Source organism: Schistocerca gregaria, chromosome 5, assembly GCF_023897955.1.
Source record: "Schistocerca gregaria isolate iqSchGreg1 chromosome 5, iqSchGreg1.2, whole genome shotgun sequence".
Taxonomy (NCBI): domain Eukaryota; kingdom Metazoa; phylum Arthropoda; class Insecta; order Orthoptera; family Acrididae; genus Schistocerca; species Schistocerca gregaria.
In genome coordinates, this window is record NC_064924.1 from 459,129,476 (window position 1) to 459,145,452 (window position 15,977).

The 15,977-nt window shown below is 41.6% G+C and overlaps 1 protein-coding gene across 2 annotated transcripts in view; it reads left to right on the top strand.

Moving 5' to 3' along the window:
* Nucleotides 1-15,977, top strand: part of LOC126273102 (dynein intermediate chain 2, ciliary) — a 305,511-nt gene that overhangs the window by 268,830 nt on the left and 20,704 nt on the right. For both annotated transcript variants that reach the window (XM_049976536.1, XM_049976535.1), the window contains one exon: nucleotides 13,133-13,366. In XM_049976536.1, coding sequence (XP_049832493.1) covers nucleotides 13,133-13,366 — 234 coding nt within the window. The remainder of the gene's footprint in view (nucleotides 1-13,132; nucleotides 13,367-15,977) is intronic.

The following is a 15,977-nucleotide window of genomic DNA, read 5'->3' on the forward strand; positions in this document are numbered from 1 at the left end:
GCAGCAGTGGATGAAGAAATGCCACCACTGGACTGAGGAGGTGATAGCACAAAGGTGGCATGTGGAAATATCACGGAGGCTCTGTTGGTGGTGTATGGCAAGTGAGCCATAGGTATGTGCTGTGTGGGCCTGTGCCATGCAGGCTGGCAGCATACAGGCCACCAGTTTGCAGGCTGGTAGCATGCAGGGACCTGAATAGGTACCATGAATGGCACCAAGGGTGCCACCAGTGTTGGAACAAGCCACAAAAGGTGCCTGGCCTGTAGACTGCAAGGCATGCTGTAGGATGCTAAAGCTGGCTGACTGGGAGGATGGTGGCAGCATGCTGGCAGCTGATGGGAGACAGCTACTCGAATCAGTGGTGGCCGCCAGAATGTGTGGGTGCCAATGGGACCGACCGGGCAACACGGACTTGAGAGGCCATAGCAGTAGCCAGGCCCAGGCACAACAGTGCTAGCAGAATGCTAGAAAAAGTCACAGACTTATCGTCACCAGTGGTAGCAGCAGGCTGGGGTCTTGATCCACCCTTGTGAGGAACGCCAGCCGTGGCTGCCTGTTGGGGAAGGAGGCGTGAACATGAGGCAGGTAAGACCCAAAATAAAATGGGAGGAAGTGAAGGAGGGCACTGGATGCAAGTGTGGAGGATCAGCAACAGACAGAAAGAAAGATGGCATGACGTGAGGTATGTCAGGAGGTGACAGGCTTGGGTCAGTGGAAGTGCAAAAGAGATGAGCGATGCCACCATCGGATGGAGAAGGGGAGTCTGCAGAGTTAGTGGATGCCGAGGTGACAGGAAGTACAAGAGAGAGCTTGATGTAGAAGGTCGTTGACTGGGCTGGCTGTGGAGAGGCTGGGTCCAGTGGAGAGGAGGCGGGGGGGGGGGGGGGGGGGGGGTGCACTGAAGCTGGATGCACTGGAGCTGGTGGCTCCACAGCAGGAGGCATCCAAAGGGGAGGCTTCTGAGGGAAAGGGGAAAGGGCTGGAGCAGGTAGCACCAAAGTGAACAGTGCTGGATTAGGCAGCACTGCAGTGGGTGCTGCTGGGGCCTGTGGTGCAGGGGTGCCAGCAGGGCTCGTAGCCCAGGAGCGTTCAGGGACAGTGGCGCAGGAGCTGCAAGGTCCCATAATGCAGGAGCTGGAAGAGCCTGGCTTGCAGGAACTAGCAGAGCCTGAGGTGCTGGAGCCAGTGGGCTGTGGATGCTGAGGCTGGGTCAGAGGAGGCAGCACTCATGGCGAGTGTGCCAGATGCAGTGGGGCTGGAGGCTGCTAGGAGAGAAAATTGAGGATGAACAGAAACCTGAAAGAAGTGGGCCAGTGCAGCAAGGAAGGCAGGCCATGAATCTGAGACACTCTCAAAATCTAGAGTCAGATGAGATGAGTCCCGGGCAGGGGAGATTGCGACGGGTGAGAAGCTGCCAAAGAAGCTCGGTGGTGTGCAGCAAGTGTAGTGTGTGATGCAGAACTTGTGCTGTCCTGTCTGCAGCACATGGGAGGTATCACCACCAAACATATCTGGATCAAACGAGCAATGCTCCAGGTCAGAGAGCCCAATTGTTAACTGTTGACCTTGTAACTGGAAAAGCTATAGGAGCGATAGTGGTATGGCAGATGGTTAAGTGCGACAATGAAAGAATAATGAAACAAGGTCTGATATTGATAGGGAGCAAGAAAACCAGGCAGTCGCAGTGAAATGTGGAAAAAGAAGAAGAAGAGAAGAAGAGGAATGAATCTGAGGTAGTGTGAGAAGAAACAATATAAAACAAGTAAGAAATAGATGTAGAATCATGGAATGCTAGAGAGGAAAAACAAAAGTGCACACCCACAAAGGCATGGATGCCAAGTAAACATATGAGAACAAACAACAACTGATGAATGCCAGAATGTAAAACAGAACTATGAAAATACTGTGTGGGGGTTAAATGAATGAAGAGTGAAAATACCTGGTTGAGCACAAAACTTTCGGAACAAGGTCCTGAAAGCTAACCAAATATACCAGAAAAAAGAAATGTTTACCCCCTTCACTACTTTAGTATCCTGTTGTGGGTGATGCATGCTACAAGAAGAGAAATGTTCCCAGGTAACCAAGAACAATAGAAATTTGTTACTAAAACAGAGTACACAATAACATTTGGCTCCAGATAGCAACTGAAATGGTTTGAGAATGAATACAACTAAAGATAATCTTGATCTGATGAAAGTTTGTCACTAGCACAATAACAGTTCTTGAAGGTACAAGGTGAGTAAACAGACAACCATGGTAAATGAAATGCTACCTTAGGCAAGATCTGTATATGTGACTGTGGCAGTACCTCATGTTCCAACTGACATTAACTGTGTTCTGACAAATAACTCATGGAACATCCAATGTCGAGTATCGATATCAAGATGTCGAGTGTTGATGTCGAGGTCGAGACCAGAACCTGCACGACTGACAAGCTGCAATGTAGTGTCCCATAAGGCTCTTGGGTGTGAGCTAGTGTAAGGAACAGCAGCACTATATCTGGTAGGTGTTGTGTCCCTGGATAGTGCAGCGGCTGTCATAGGCACAATGGACTGCAGATGAGCTACAGGTGCCTTGACAGAGTGGCAACCTGCTTACAGTACTCTGTTGTGTGGCATGTGACTGGATCATAAGATGCCAGCTGGATGTCACTAAAGCATCTTTTCATTCTGTAATTATGGTGTGGCACACGAAACCATGCTGTGTTTCATGTCTTTTGGCAATAAAGGTAAGGGGGTTGAGTATTGCAGGAAGTTGCTTAAACAGGTTGTGGATGCGAACTTGACCTGACACTGTATTTTATGCGCTATGAAAATTGGTGTAAAGCAAAGCATAAGACTATTGATAGAGAGATGCTGAATGAAACACATTTGGCTGTCAAGAGAGCAATGTGTGATTCCTCCAATGACTACCATAGCAGAATATTATCAAGTGATGTTTCACAGAACCCAAAGAAATTCTGATCGTTTGTAAATACTGTTTGTGGCACCAAAGTTACGGTCCTGTTCCTAGCGAATGAGACAAGAACTGAAATTGAGGGTAGAAAAGCAAAAGCTGAAATGCTTAACTCAGTTTCCAAATGTTCCTTTGAAAAGGAAAACCCAAAAGAATTGCCCCAATTCAATCCTTGTACCACTGAAAAGATGAATGAAATAGGTGTTAGTGTCAGTGGTGTTGAGAAACAGCTGAAATCATTAAAATTGAACAAATCTCCAGGCCTTGATGAATCCCTGTCAGGTTCTATACTGAATTTGTAGCTGAATAATCCCCTCTCCTAACTATAATCTATCATAGATCCCTCGAACAAAAAACCATGCCCACTTCTTGGAAAAAAGCACAGCTCATACCCACCTGCAAGGAGGGTAGTAGAAGTGATCCCCAAAACTACCATCCAGCATCTTTGACATTGATTTGTTGTAGAATCTTAAAACATATTCTGACCAGCATGGATTTCAAAAACATTGATCATTTCGCACTTTTCTCACATGACATGTTGAATGCTTTGGATCATGGCAGTCAGGTAGATGCAGTATTTCTGGATTTCCAAAAAGCATTTGACTCAGTACCAAACCTAGGGGTATTGTCAAAAGAACAATCATATGATGTGTCAAGTGAAATTTGTGACTGCATTGAGGACTTCTTGGTAGGGAGGACACAGCATGTTATCTTAGATGGAGAGTCATCATCAAACATAGAAGTAACTTTGGGTGTGCCCCAGGGAAACATGTCACAGGACTGTTTAATCCATGGGAGAGTGTCATAGAGGTACTGAAGGAACTGAATTGGAGGACTCTTGAAGGCAGGTGTGAACTATCCTGAAAAAATCTATTACCAAAGTTTCAAGAACCTGCTTTAAATGATTACTCTAGGAATACACTACAACCCTGTACATATCCCTCACACAGGAATCATGAGTATAAGATTAGAATAATTACTGCATGCCCAGAGGCATTCAAACAATTGTTCTTCCCACACTCCATATGTGATTGGAACAGAAAGAAACCTAATATCTGGTACAACGGGACATACCCTCTGCCATGCATCCCACAGTGGTTTGCAGAGTATATATGTAGATGTAGGTTTTCACCTTTGTGGAGCCACAGCAAGCTGAAAGAATGCCTGGTGGTAAATGATGTTTTACAATGATGAGGACCTTCACACAGCACTTCCCAAATGGCTCCAGGACTGAGGAATGGATTTCTGTGTCAAGGAACTGAGATAGGATGGTCTGACTGTTTTTTTGCAGAGACTTGGTGACTGTTAAAAATGGTGTCATGTATCTCTGTCACTTTGAAGTGTTATTTGACCAACCATAGTAATGTGTAACACCTTTGGAAGTCCTCTTTTAGGCGAACCTTTTGCTCACTCTCTACCTTGTAGTGTGACACAGGTTCTGTTGCTGTGAACGCTTGCTTTAGCTTGTGAGTGTAGATTATGATGGGAGGTCTAAGTACATCATTATCAAAAGTTTTTTCACAGTGTGTAATTACCTTAAATGTGCCATGATATAGTGGCTGAGACAGCCTTCCATTGGCACCATGGTGAACAGAAACTTGCTCACCTGTCATGGAAGATGAAAGACTCTATTATATCATAATCCTTTGATGTAGCTGGACATTGCTTTTGGGTCTCACACAGCAACAACTGAAAAAAGTTCAACACTTCAGTAGAATTGTTTCATGTATGAGGAATATTCTGTAGGCAACTGAAACACTACACTTGGGTTTATCAATAGACAAATTCAGTGATCAGCACAGTGAGGTCAGATTTGAGAGCAGTTTGGAAAACAAGCACAACAATAGGTAACAAAACAAGAAAGACAATAGGTAACGTTTTTGTCCAGCAGTTGAATGTGTGGCATGTTGACATTATAGGCATTCCATTAAACCATTTATGGTGAAGTGGTGGGCTGTTGTTTGCAACCTGGATATGTCAACTACTGCCCACAGAGCATTACAGATAGTTAGACCTCATCATGCAGTGTACTACTGATGTGTGTCACATTCACAGTGCATATAACATCATCACCAATTTTCTGTCCCAAATCTGAGATGTTTCTCAAGACAGACCATGGCCCATAGTTCCATTCACCGTGCATCAAGAAATGTTTGCAGACTATATAACCGTATCCACCCAGACCTAAAAATGTTGGTATGATTAGTGACAGATAGGCTTGTGTGGCCCAATGTTTAATACGACTGCTATCACTGGATGTGGAGTTGCCTTGCATGCCAGTGTTCAGAAATTAATTACCATACCCAACCATAACTCAGATAGTTCCTAGACCCCAAGAAAAGATTCTGTGACATCCACTTGGACATCAATGGACCACTCTCGGGTTCTGAAGAATTCTGTTACCAACTTTTGATCATCGATAGAACATCTCAGGTTGAAGAAACTCTCCTGCATTACAGCACTGTCGAATTGATTGCATACATCTTCATGGAAAGCTGGATTGCTTGGTTTGGTGTACCCAGGCTGGCTACCACTGATCAGGGCCCCCAGTTCAAGTTGGGTCTATTCAACACCCTATGCTGGCTCTGTGGGATTACTCACACACAGATAACAGCTTGTCACCCACAGAGCAACAGCCTTATAGAAGTGATCTTGAAGCTGATCCTAATGTGCCATACAGGTTTGTGGACTGAAGAGTTGCCCTGGATCCTCCTCAGCATTTGATCCTCATAAAAAGAAGAATTATATGCCTCCCTAGCAGAGGTGGTGTATGAGGAACCACTAGTCCTACCATCTGACTTTCCACAAACTTCTACAGATGGCCTTCAACAAGAACTACCAGCTCTCTTGCAGTGCAGCTGTGCACTAATCAGAAGGTGTACTTGCCACCTCTGGCTCCCCATACACCACCAAGGTATTCATACATAAAGAGCTCTTTCCATGTGAATTCGTCACGATGAGGGATGACACGGTTTGGGCAGCCCTGTAGCTGCCATACACTGGCCCATGTTGGGTACTCCAATACTGGCCACAGAGATTTGTTATTTGCTTTGCGTCAAGTCCATGACAGTCTCCCTCTCCCATCTCAAGCCCGCTTGGGTCCTGCAAGACACTCAGCATACATTGCATCCCGAGGATGACACCTCGGTTGACACTTCTGGCAACCAAAGCATACTGCAGCTTCCTACCACACACAGCAGAGTTGTCTCTCAGTGACTGATCTCCTGCTGATCTACCATCACCATCAGCCCCAGTTTTGCCATCCAGGTCATGCTACAGCCACCCACAAAATCCACTGTAGCACCTTGTGCTGTATCATATGTACACTAATGCATCAGTTAAGCCAACCACTCGAGAAGTGACCCAGCCATGCCCACTCACATGCCAGCCACAATACTGCCAGTCAAGCGCATCTGCGCCAGCTGCACACGTCAGCACAGCAGCCCACAGTGCTGCGCACTCCTGTTGGGGCCTTTCTATGGGACAAAAAATTTCAACTCATCTCCAGAGACCCTCTGCCTTGATAAGAGGATGATCTTTGGACTTGGCAGAGAAAGAATGGTGCAATCTGGGTCTTGGTCCAAGGAAGTAGCATTCACTTATGTGGGCTAATAAAGTTTATGTTGATTTATGCGCTCCATCATTATTTGTGGCAGCATAAATGCTGGCCTGTACTATGATCTTCCTACGCCAACACTTAATCGTATTTGTTCACAGTCCACCATGAACAAAAAACTAAATAATCCCAAACTATTTTCATGTTGAGACTACCAGTTGATCCATGCAATCTGAAGAAGTTCATCAAGCATCCTGTATGTAGTAATTGTTTATGTTGACTGTAAGATTAGTTTAACATAATTGTAGCTTATACAAGTGTATATATTTTTCACTTTCATAATGTATTACATAAGCCGATAACTACTAGAATATGAACATTAATGGCTAATCAAATGTGGCAGAAGTGTTAGTATAGTACCACAAATTTCAGTGTTTGAATCTAAACTGAGACTCTTAATTATTGAAATACTGTGGAAGTATATGAAGACTGTTAAAATGTTTGTTGCATATTGATACTCTCCAGGAAGAAGATAAGCCACTGTTGTTTGCTGCATGTTGATGCATTCCTCACTGTTTTGGTTATTTACTAGTTTATCTGAATCAGACTTCATAATAATACAAAAAAATAAATAAATAAAATAAAATAAAATAAAAAAAGACTCCACAAATCTGAATATAGTTCTTTTTCATTGCAGTGCTATGCAAATTGTTTTAATATTGCTTTTATTTTCATTTTGAATCATTTTTGTAGGCATGTTCTTGATATGATTCAATGTAGAGAACAGGAGAATGTTTTAAGATTTATTATTCTTAATTTTGCTATGGTTTTTTGGTCACTGCATGACACATGACTTGGCATTCCATGATAATATACTTTTAGTTAGGATGCATCTCAGAATAAGAGTTACATTCAGTATACACTGCCAGAAAAAAAAATAGTTCATCTGGAAAGATGGTGTCGATTTTGATCTGATGACAGCATATGCCACCTGGGGGATAGTAGACATAATGATAATGGTTGCAATATTGTCCATCAACAGATAGCATAGTGGCATAGCTGCCAGAGAGTCATCTGTGTCTATCCTTTAACAGGGAATACTCACAGCCAGAAGCTCAATGTAGTGTAAACATGTAAAGCAAGCAGGCAACCACACCACGGAGCTGCACTCGTGCTTCCTACAGCCACCGGAGTTAGTTTGAAGGGGACAAATTGTAGCCTTCCAAGTCATGAAATGATCCTTTCAGAGAACTGCCACACAAGCTGGTCATGTTGCATCTGTTGTGCAATGATGCTAGTGTCAGGGATCACGTGAAAATTCTGACACCCATAGTCTGGGTGTCCACGCAGCAAAGACACCCACCAGGATCGTCGTATTGTAAGGACAGGAGTGGAAGATCGTACAGCACAGATAAGAGGACCTGTGGTTCCAAATGTGTCAGTGTGAAGTGTTATGAGCAGATTATTAGCAGCAGGAGTATGGGCACACACATCTCTAGCCCATCTTTCATTCACACAACAGCATCGACGTGCACAGCTCACTTAGTGCCATCAGAGGATCACTTGAAAGATGGAATGGCGCAGTTGCCTTCAGTGGTAAAGCAGGTTCTGCCTGTACACAGTTGATGGTTTTTTGTGCATATGACAGAAATCTGGTGAGTGCTGTCTCATAGAGTGTATTCATCCAAGTTACACTGGCCCCACCCCAGGTTTTGTGAGCCAAGGTGTGATAGGTCACAACTCTTATTCGCCTTTGGTGTTTCTGGAGGGGATGCTAACCAGCACTTCGTATGTGCAGAATGCTGATAGATCCATTCTTTTGCCATTCTTGCAACAGGAAGGTGATGGGTTATCCAACAGGATAATGCTCACCCATACACTGCCCGAGAATCTCAGTGTGATCTACAAGATATGCAGCAACATCCTTGGCCTGTACGATCTCTTGACTTGTCTCCAATCGAGCACATGTGGGATATGATGGGTTGAGAAGTGACTCGTGCAACGTGTCAACCTACAGCTCGTACAGAATTACGTGAACAGGTTGAGCAGGCACGGCTTAACATATCCCAGAGCAGTATTCGTCATCTGTGTGATTGACTGAATGCCGGAGTCAGTGCCTGCATTGCCAACTGTTGAGGCTACACCACGTCACTAATGTGGGTGTTCGAGCATAGGTCAATACGTGGTACCTCATAACCGGTTGTGCTATTGATGTATAATTTTAATCATTTCATGTACTCCATCTGCACTGTTGCAACAATAAATAAAATGTTTCACTTCAGTGCGTTTCAAATAAGTTCATGTTCAAGGATGGATGCAAATTATGTAATTCTCCTGAAATAAGAATCACAGACTTCTCTAATATTTTTCCCCACAAATCTTCTCACATTGCCATTTACTAATCGTGCCTCGTGATGCCAATTGAGGAGCTACTCAACTGAATAGTAGCGGCTTCGGTGAAGAATACCATCTTACGACCGGGAGAGCGGTGTGCTGGCTGGCCCCACGCTCCTCCTATCCGCATCCTCCACTGAGGATAACACACCGGTCGGATGGTCCCGGTAGGCTACTCGTGGCCTGAAGACGGAGTGCTTATAATATAGATATAATCTATGACAAAAAGCAACTCATCATGAAGGAATCGTCCAAAAGATGTGACGTATATGTACAGACAAACAAATGATTACAATGACAGAAAAGCTGAATGATATATTCAAAAGAAAGACCTTCACAAATTCAGCAAGTCAATAATGCACTGACCCTTATGCGAGCATTTATTTGGCTTGACATTGTTTGATGGAGTTGTTGGATGCCCTCCTGAGGGATATCATGCCAAATTCTGTCCAGTTGGTGCATTAGGTTTTCAAACTCCTGAGATTCATGGTGGGCCCTGCCAATAGTGCTCCAAATGTTCTCAGTTGGGGAGAGACCTGTAAACCTTCCTGGCAAGTCTGAAGACAAGCAGTAGAGATTCTCATTGTCTGTAGGCAGGCATTATGTTGCTTAAATGTAAGCCCAGATGGCTTGCCACGAACAGCAGCAAAATTGGGCATAGAATATCATTTACATGCCACTGTACTGTAAGAGTGCCACAGATTACAAGAAAAGGCATCCTGCATTGAAAAGAATGTGCACCCCAGACCACAACTCCTGGTTGTCAGACCTGATGTTGGGCGACAGTCAGGTCGGTATGCCTCCACTGTCCAGGGCATCTCCAGACACGCCTTCAGTGATCATCAGTGCTCAGTTTGAAGTGGAAGTTATCAATGATGACAATTATGTTCCAGTCAGCGAGATTCCTGGCTGAAGACATGTCTGGAGATCCCCCAGACAGTCGTGGGATACCAACATGTCACCAGACAAGCAGGAGTGATGGTCTGGGGTGCCATTTCTTTTCATAGCAGTTCCCCCTTGGTTCTCATTCATGGAACTCTTAGAGCACACCGGTTCATCAGTGATATTCTGTGTCCTATTTTGTTGCTGTACATGGCAATCCATCCTGGGCTTACATTTCAGCAAGATAATGTCCAACCGCACACGGTGATAGTTTCTACTCCATGTGTTCTTGCTTGCCAAACCTTACCTTGGCCAACAAGTTTGCCAGAGCTCTCCGCAATTGAGAACATTTGGACTATTACGGGTACAGCTGCCCAACCAACTCAGGATTTTGACCGTCTAACATACCAATTAGACATAATGTGGCATGATGTCCCCCAGGAGGACATCCAACAACTCTGTCAAGCCTGCACGAGGGCCAGAGATAGACCAGCACATTATTTGACTTGCTCAATTTGTGAATCTCTTTTTCTTGAATAAATCATCCAATTTTTTCTGAATTTGTAATCATTTCTTTGTCTGTACATGTACATAACATCTACTGATTTTTGCCCCATTTGGATAATTCTTTCATGGTGCATTTGTTTTTTGTCATAGAGTGTATAAATATTTGCCTGATGGTTACTACTACTGTTAGAATGTAATATTAATGAACTTTATTCATTCTCAATGAGGTTCTAAACAAAACTGCACATTTACATTACATCATTTGTTGATTCAACAATAATGCCTTAAACTCCTTTTGTCTACAGAAAAGTACAATGCCACATTGTCACAATCTTTTAGCCTCCATTTGAATCAGAAAAGAAACAAGATTGTGTATATATATTGAAATAAACCACGCGTGAATACAATTAAAGATAATACAAAATTGTTAAGGCTTTCGTGGCCACTTGTTGTCAAACTGCCTATTGGCTTCTGTCTCGAGTTCTTCGGCCGATGTTCATCTAATTATTTTGTTTTAGATGTGAGGTCACCTGTTGGAGATGTTGAGTGGGCACCACCGGCGATGGAGGATGAAGCTTTGACAATGCCAGCCACTCGTGCTGGCAAAACGTCAGTAAAATCATTAGATGAGCATCAGCCGAAGAACGCGAGACAGAAGCCAATAGGCAGTTTGTCAATTAAAGATAAATTTATAAATATTTACCTGACTTAGCTCAAGCAGTAAAGATATTGAGTTTGAATGAAGCATGATTAAATTGAAAAAATTAAGTATTATGAACATCATCTAAAATTTATCAGCTTATGCAACTTCTTAATTTCAGTGATTCATTATTTGTTTTGGACTTGGGGTCAGGTACTGTAAGCTTCCTTTTTTTCTACTTATTATAAAGTGTCGGGAAGCTCCTAACAATTCATGTCTCATCTTGTGCTCCCGGTTATCGGCTAAAACTTTGTGGTGGCCAGCACTGCAAAACTTTGTTCCAGTAAAGAAGTATAATTCCACATTGTGACAATCTTGTAACCTCCACACAAAATAGAAAAGAAACAAAACTGTGAGAATATATTGTAATGAACCTAATGTAAATACACTGAAATATAATTTTATAAATATTTGCATAACTTAACCCAGGTGGTAAAGACTTTGGGTTACTATCAATATGTAACATTACAATGTTCAAACTTAACAGCAAAATTTTGGATTGATTTTGGATACAGCTGATTAAAATAAAAATTAACTACCATATACAGGGTGTTTCAAAAATGACCGGTATATTTGAAACGGCAATACAAACTAAACGAGCAGCGATAGAAATACACCGTTTCTTGCAATATGCTTGAGACAACAGTACATTTTCAGGCAACAAACTTTCGAAATTACAGTAGTTACAATTGTCAACAACAGATGGCGCTGTGGTCTGGGAAACTCTATAGTACGATATTTTCCACATATCCACCATGCGTAGCAATAATATGGGGTAGTCTCTGAATGAAATTACCTGAAACCTTTGACAACGTGTCTGGCGGAATGGCTTCACATGCAGATGAGATGTACTGCTTCAGCTGTTCAATTATTTCTGGATTCTGGTGGTACACCTGGTCTTTCAAGTGTCCCCACAGAAAGAAGTCACAGGGGTTCATGTCTGGCGAATAGGGAGGCCAATCCACGCCGCCTCCTGTATGTTTCGGATAGCCCAAAGCAATCACACGATCATCGAAATATTCTTTCAGGAAATTAAAGACGTCGGCCATGCGATGTGGCCGGGCACCATCTTGCATAAACCACGAGGTGTTCGCAGTGTCGTCTAAGGCAGTTTGTACCGCCACAAATTCATGAAGAATGCCCAGATAGCATGATGCAGTAATCGTTTTGGATATGAAAAACGGGCCAATGATTCCTTTGGAAGAAATGGTGGCCCAGACCAGTACTTTTTGAGGATGCAGGGACGATGGGACTGCAACATGGGGCTTTTTGGTTGCCCATGTGCGCCAGTTCTGTTTATTGATGAAGCCATCCAGGTAAAAATAAGCTTCTTCAGTAAACCAAATGCTGCCCACATGCATATCGCTGTCATCAATCCTGTGCACTATATCATTAGCGAATGTCTCTCGTACAGCAATGGTAGCGACGCTGAGGGGTTGCCGCGTTTGAATTTTGTATGGATAGAGGTGTAAACTCTGGCACATGAGACGATACGTGGACGTTGGCATCATTTGGACTGCAGCTGCAACATGGCGAATGGAAACTCGAGGCCGCTGTTGGATCACCTGCTGCACCAGCTGCGCGTTGCCCTCTGTGGTTGCCGTACGCGGTCGCCCTACCTTTCCAGCACGTTCATCCATCACGTTCCCAGTCCGTTGAAATTTTTCAAACAGATCCTTTATTGTATCGCTTTTCGGTCCTTTGGTTACATTAAACCTCTGTTGAAAACTTCGTCTTGTTGCAACAACACTGTGTTCTAGGTGGTGGAATTCCAACACCAGAAAAATCCTCTGTTCTAAGGAATAAACCATGTTGTCCACAGCACACTTGCACGTTGTGAACAGCACACGCTTACAGCAGAAAGACGACATACAGAATGGCACACCCACAGACTGAGTTGTCTTCTATATCTTTCACATCACTTGCAGCGCCATCTGTTGTTGAAAATTGTAACTACTGTAATTTCGAAAGTTTGTCCGCCTGAAAATGTACTGTTGTCCCAAGCATATTGCAACAAAACAGTGTATTTCTATCGCTGCTCGTTTAGTTTGTATTGCCGTTTCAAATATACCGGTCATTTTTGATACACCCTGTACCTTATCTGCTATTTATGAGCTTATGCGATTTCTTCATTTCAGTGATCCATTATTTGTTTTTGATTTGGGATCACCTGTTGGAGATGTTGAGTGGGCGCCTTATTCAAGCACTGTTCTTGCTGCAGTCACTAATGATGGTAAAGTCCACGTTTTTGATTTGAATGTCAACAAATATAAACCAATCTGTGTCCAGCCAGTTGTATCAGCAAAGAAGAACAAACTGACGAGACTATCATTTAATTACAAGTTACCAGTTTTAATTGTGGGAGATGACAGGTAAGAAATAAAATAATAGCAAATAAATGTAAGGAATGAAGCATGCCAATAAGATACAAAAGTCTGCTTAATGAGTTGCCATAAGGAGAGGTGTACCAGTTTACACTCTTACTCTTATTGTTTTTTGTATATCCTATGTGTGTTTTTCTTTATTTTAATACTGTTTATTTACCACTGCATTTTTATTACTATTATTATTATTTATTTTATAGCCTTCATTGGACCACTCTAGTCAAAAATAGAAAGCTGTAAACAAGTTGTTAGACAGGGATACAACTTAATATGATATTTAGGTAATATAATTATTAGAGTCTGTTCTTATATGAAAGGTGTTTTGCTCTTCTGCCTGTCCAATATTTCTTCATTCTTTCAGATATTTTCTTTCTTTCTTCATCTGAGACCACTCTTCCTGTACTCCTTTTATTGATTTTCATTTGTAGTCTGGTTTGCAGGTCTTGCAGTATTCTGGTTCTCTCTGTCTTCTTTTTTAGGTCATCTACTGTAATTTGGAGTTCTTTTATATCTTACTTAATTTCTGTGATCCATTTTATGTTGCTCTTGCTATTCCACAATTTTTGTATTCTTTTCTTTACTAATTCTGTTTTCTCGAGTTCTCATCAGATGTCCAAAGAATGAGATGCGTTTCTTCCTGATTGTGCTCATGACTGGTTCTATTTTCTTATATACTGTTTCATTTGATGCTATTCTCCAATGTCCATTTATTTTATACTTTTTATTTATACATGTCCTAATTATTCTTCTTTCTACTTTTAGTATTCTGTCAATTTCTGCTGTATTAGTTGTTTTGGAGATAGTTTCAGCTGATTACGTTATTTCTGGTTGTGTAACTGTTTTATAGTGTTTTAATTTTGCATCTATAGATAGACTTTTTTGTTGTATATATTCTTGGTAATGTAATTTGCGTAGTTCAGTTTTTTTATTCTATTCTGCCATGATGGCTTCTCTTTTAGATTGTATGTTATTATTTCACCTAAATATTTAAATTTATCAACAATTTTGATTTCCTGTTCTCCTATTGTAATTTTGTTTGCAAGTGGTGGATCAGTTAGCATAATCTCCGTTTTTTCAAATGATATTCTAAGGCCTACTTTCTCTGCTATTTCTCTTAGTGATTTCACTTGTTGCATGGCTTCTTGAACGGTGTTGGCTAGGAGAGCAAGATCATCAGCGAATCCCAAGCAGTTTAAGCTAATATCATCTTTTGCACTTCCAATTCTTATCATCTTTGTATTTTCCTTGTACCATTCTCTCATTATGTATTCCAGTGCACAGTTGAACAGTAATGGTGATAGGCAATCACCTTGTCTTAAGCCTGTTTTTATGAGGAATGGTTCCGAAATTTCTTCTCTAAACTTCACTTCTGATTTGGTGTTGGTTAGAGTGAGTTGTATTATTTTAATTAGTTTTGGATGGAGTCCTAGATTTCTTAAAATTTTTGATACTGAAGGTCTGTGGAGGCAGTCATATGCCTTCTTAAAATCTACAAATGTTATTGCCAGAGGTTTGTTCCGTTTCTTGTAGTATGCCATAATCAATTTTAAACTAATTATGTGCTCTGCACAGCTTCTCCATGGTCTGAAACCTCCCTAATATTCTCCTAACTCCTGTTCTAATTGCTCCTTGATTTTTTCATATAGGATCTTGTATAGAATTTTGTATGTGCAATCTAGGAGAGAGATTCCTCTGTAGTTGTCTGGGTTGCTCATATCTCCCATTTTGTGTAGTGGGTGGATGATAGCTGTGGTCCAATGTTTGGGGAATCGTTCTGTTACCCAAATTTTTGTTAGAGCCATGTTTAAGGAGGTGCTGACTGTGTCACTTGCATATTTCCACATTTCAACAAAAACCTGATCTTCTCCAATGCTTTATAATTTTTTTGTTCTTTAAGAATTTTTTCTACTTCGTGGAAAGTTGGAGGGTCTAGTTTGTTGGGTTTGGTTTTTATTGGGGTAATTATGTTGATTTGTAAGGGTTCTTTGGGTTCCTCGCAATTCAGAAGTTTGTTAAATGCTTTTGCCATGATTTCTGCATTTTTCTTGTTACTGTGTGTCATTCTTCCATCTTCATCTTTCAGTATTAGTGTAGGGGCCTCATATTGTTGTAGTTGTTTCCCAAAGATTTTATAGTAGTTCCTGGAGTTGGTTTTATGATAATTACCTTCTATAGAGTTTATAATATCTTTATGGAATCCTCTCTTGATTCTTATAATAGTTTGTGTGAATTTTTTCTTTCATTTTTTAGGTTGATGACATTTCCTTCAGTTTTATGTGTTTGAAACTTTAACCATGCTTGGTGTCTATCTTCATGGAATTTGTCACATTCTGATGTCCACCATGCATGTTTACTTAGTGAGTTCAAGGGAGCAGGTTCTCTGCTTCTTTTTTAAGGTTAGGCACTAGTTGTTTTAGATCATCTGTTAATTTGATGGTTTGTGTTATTTGTTGGTATTTATTATTTTTAATTAGCTGATGTGGGTCAAACCTCCTTTTTATTTTATTTGTTTTTCCGGTCCTCTTCTTTAACAGAGTGAATTTGATTTTAATTTTAACTATATAATGGTCTGAGCCTGTGTCTACTCCTCTCAGTACTT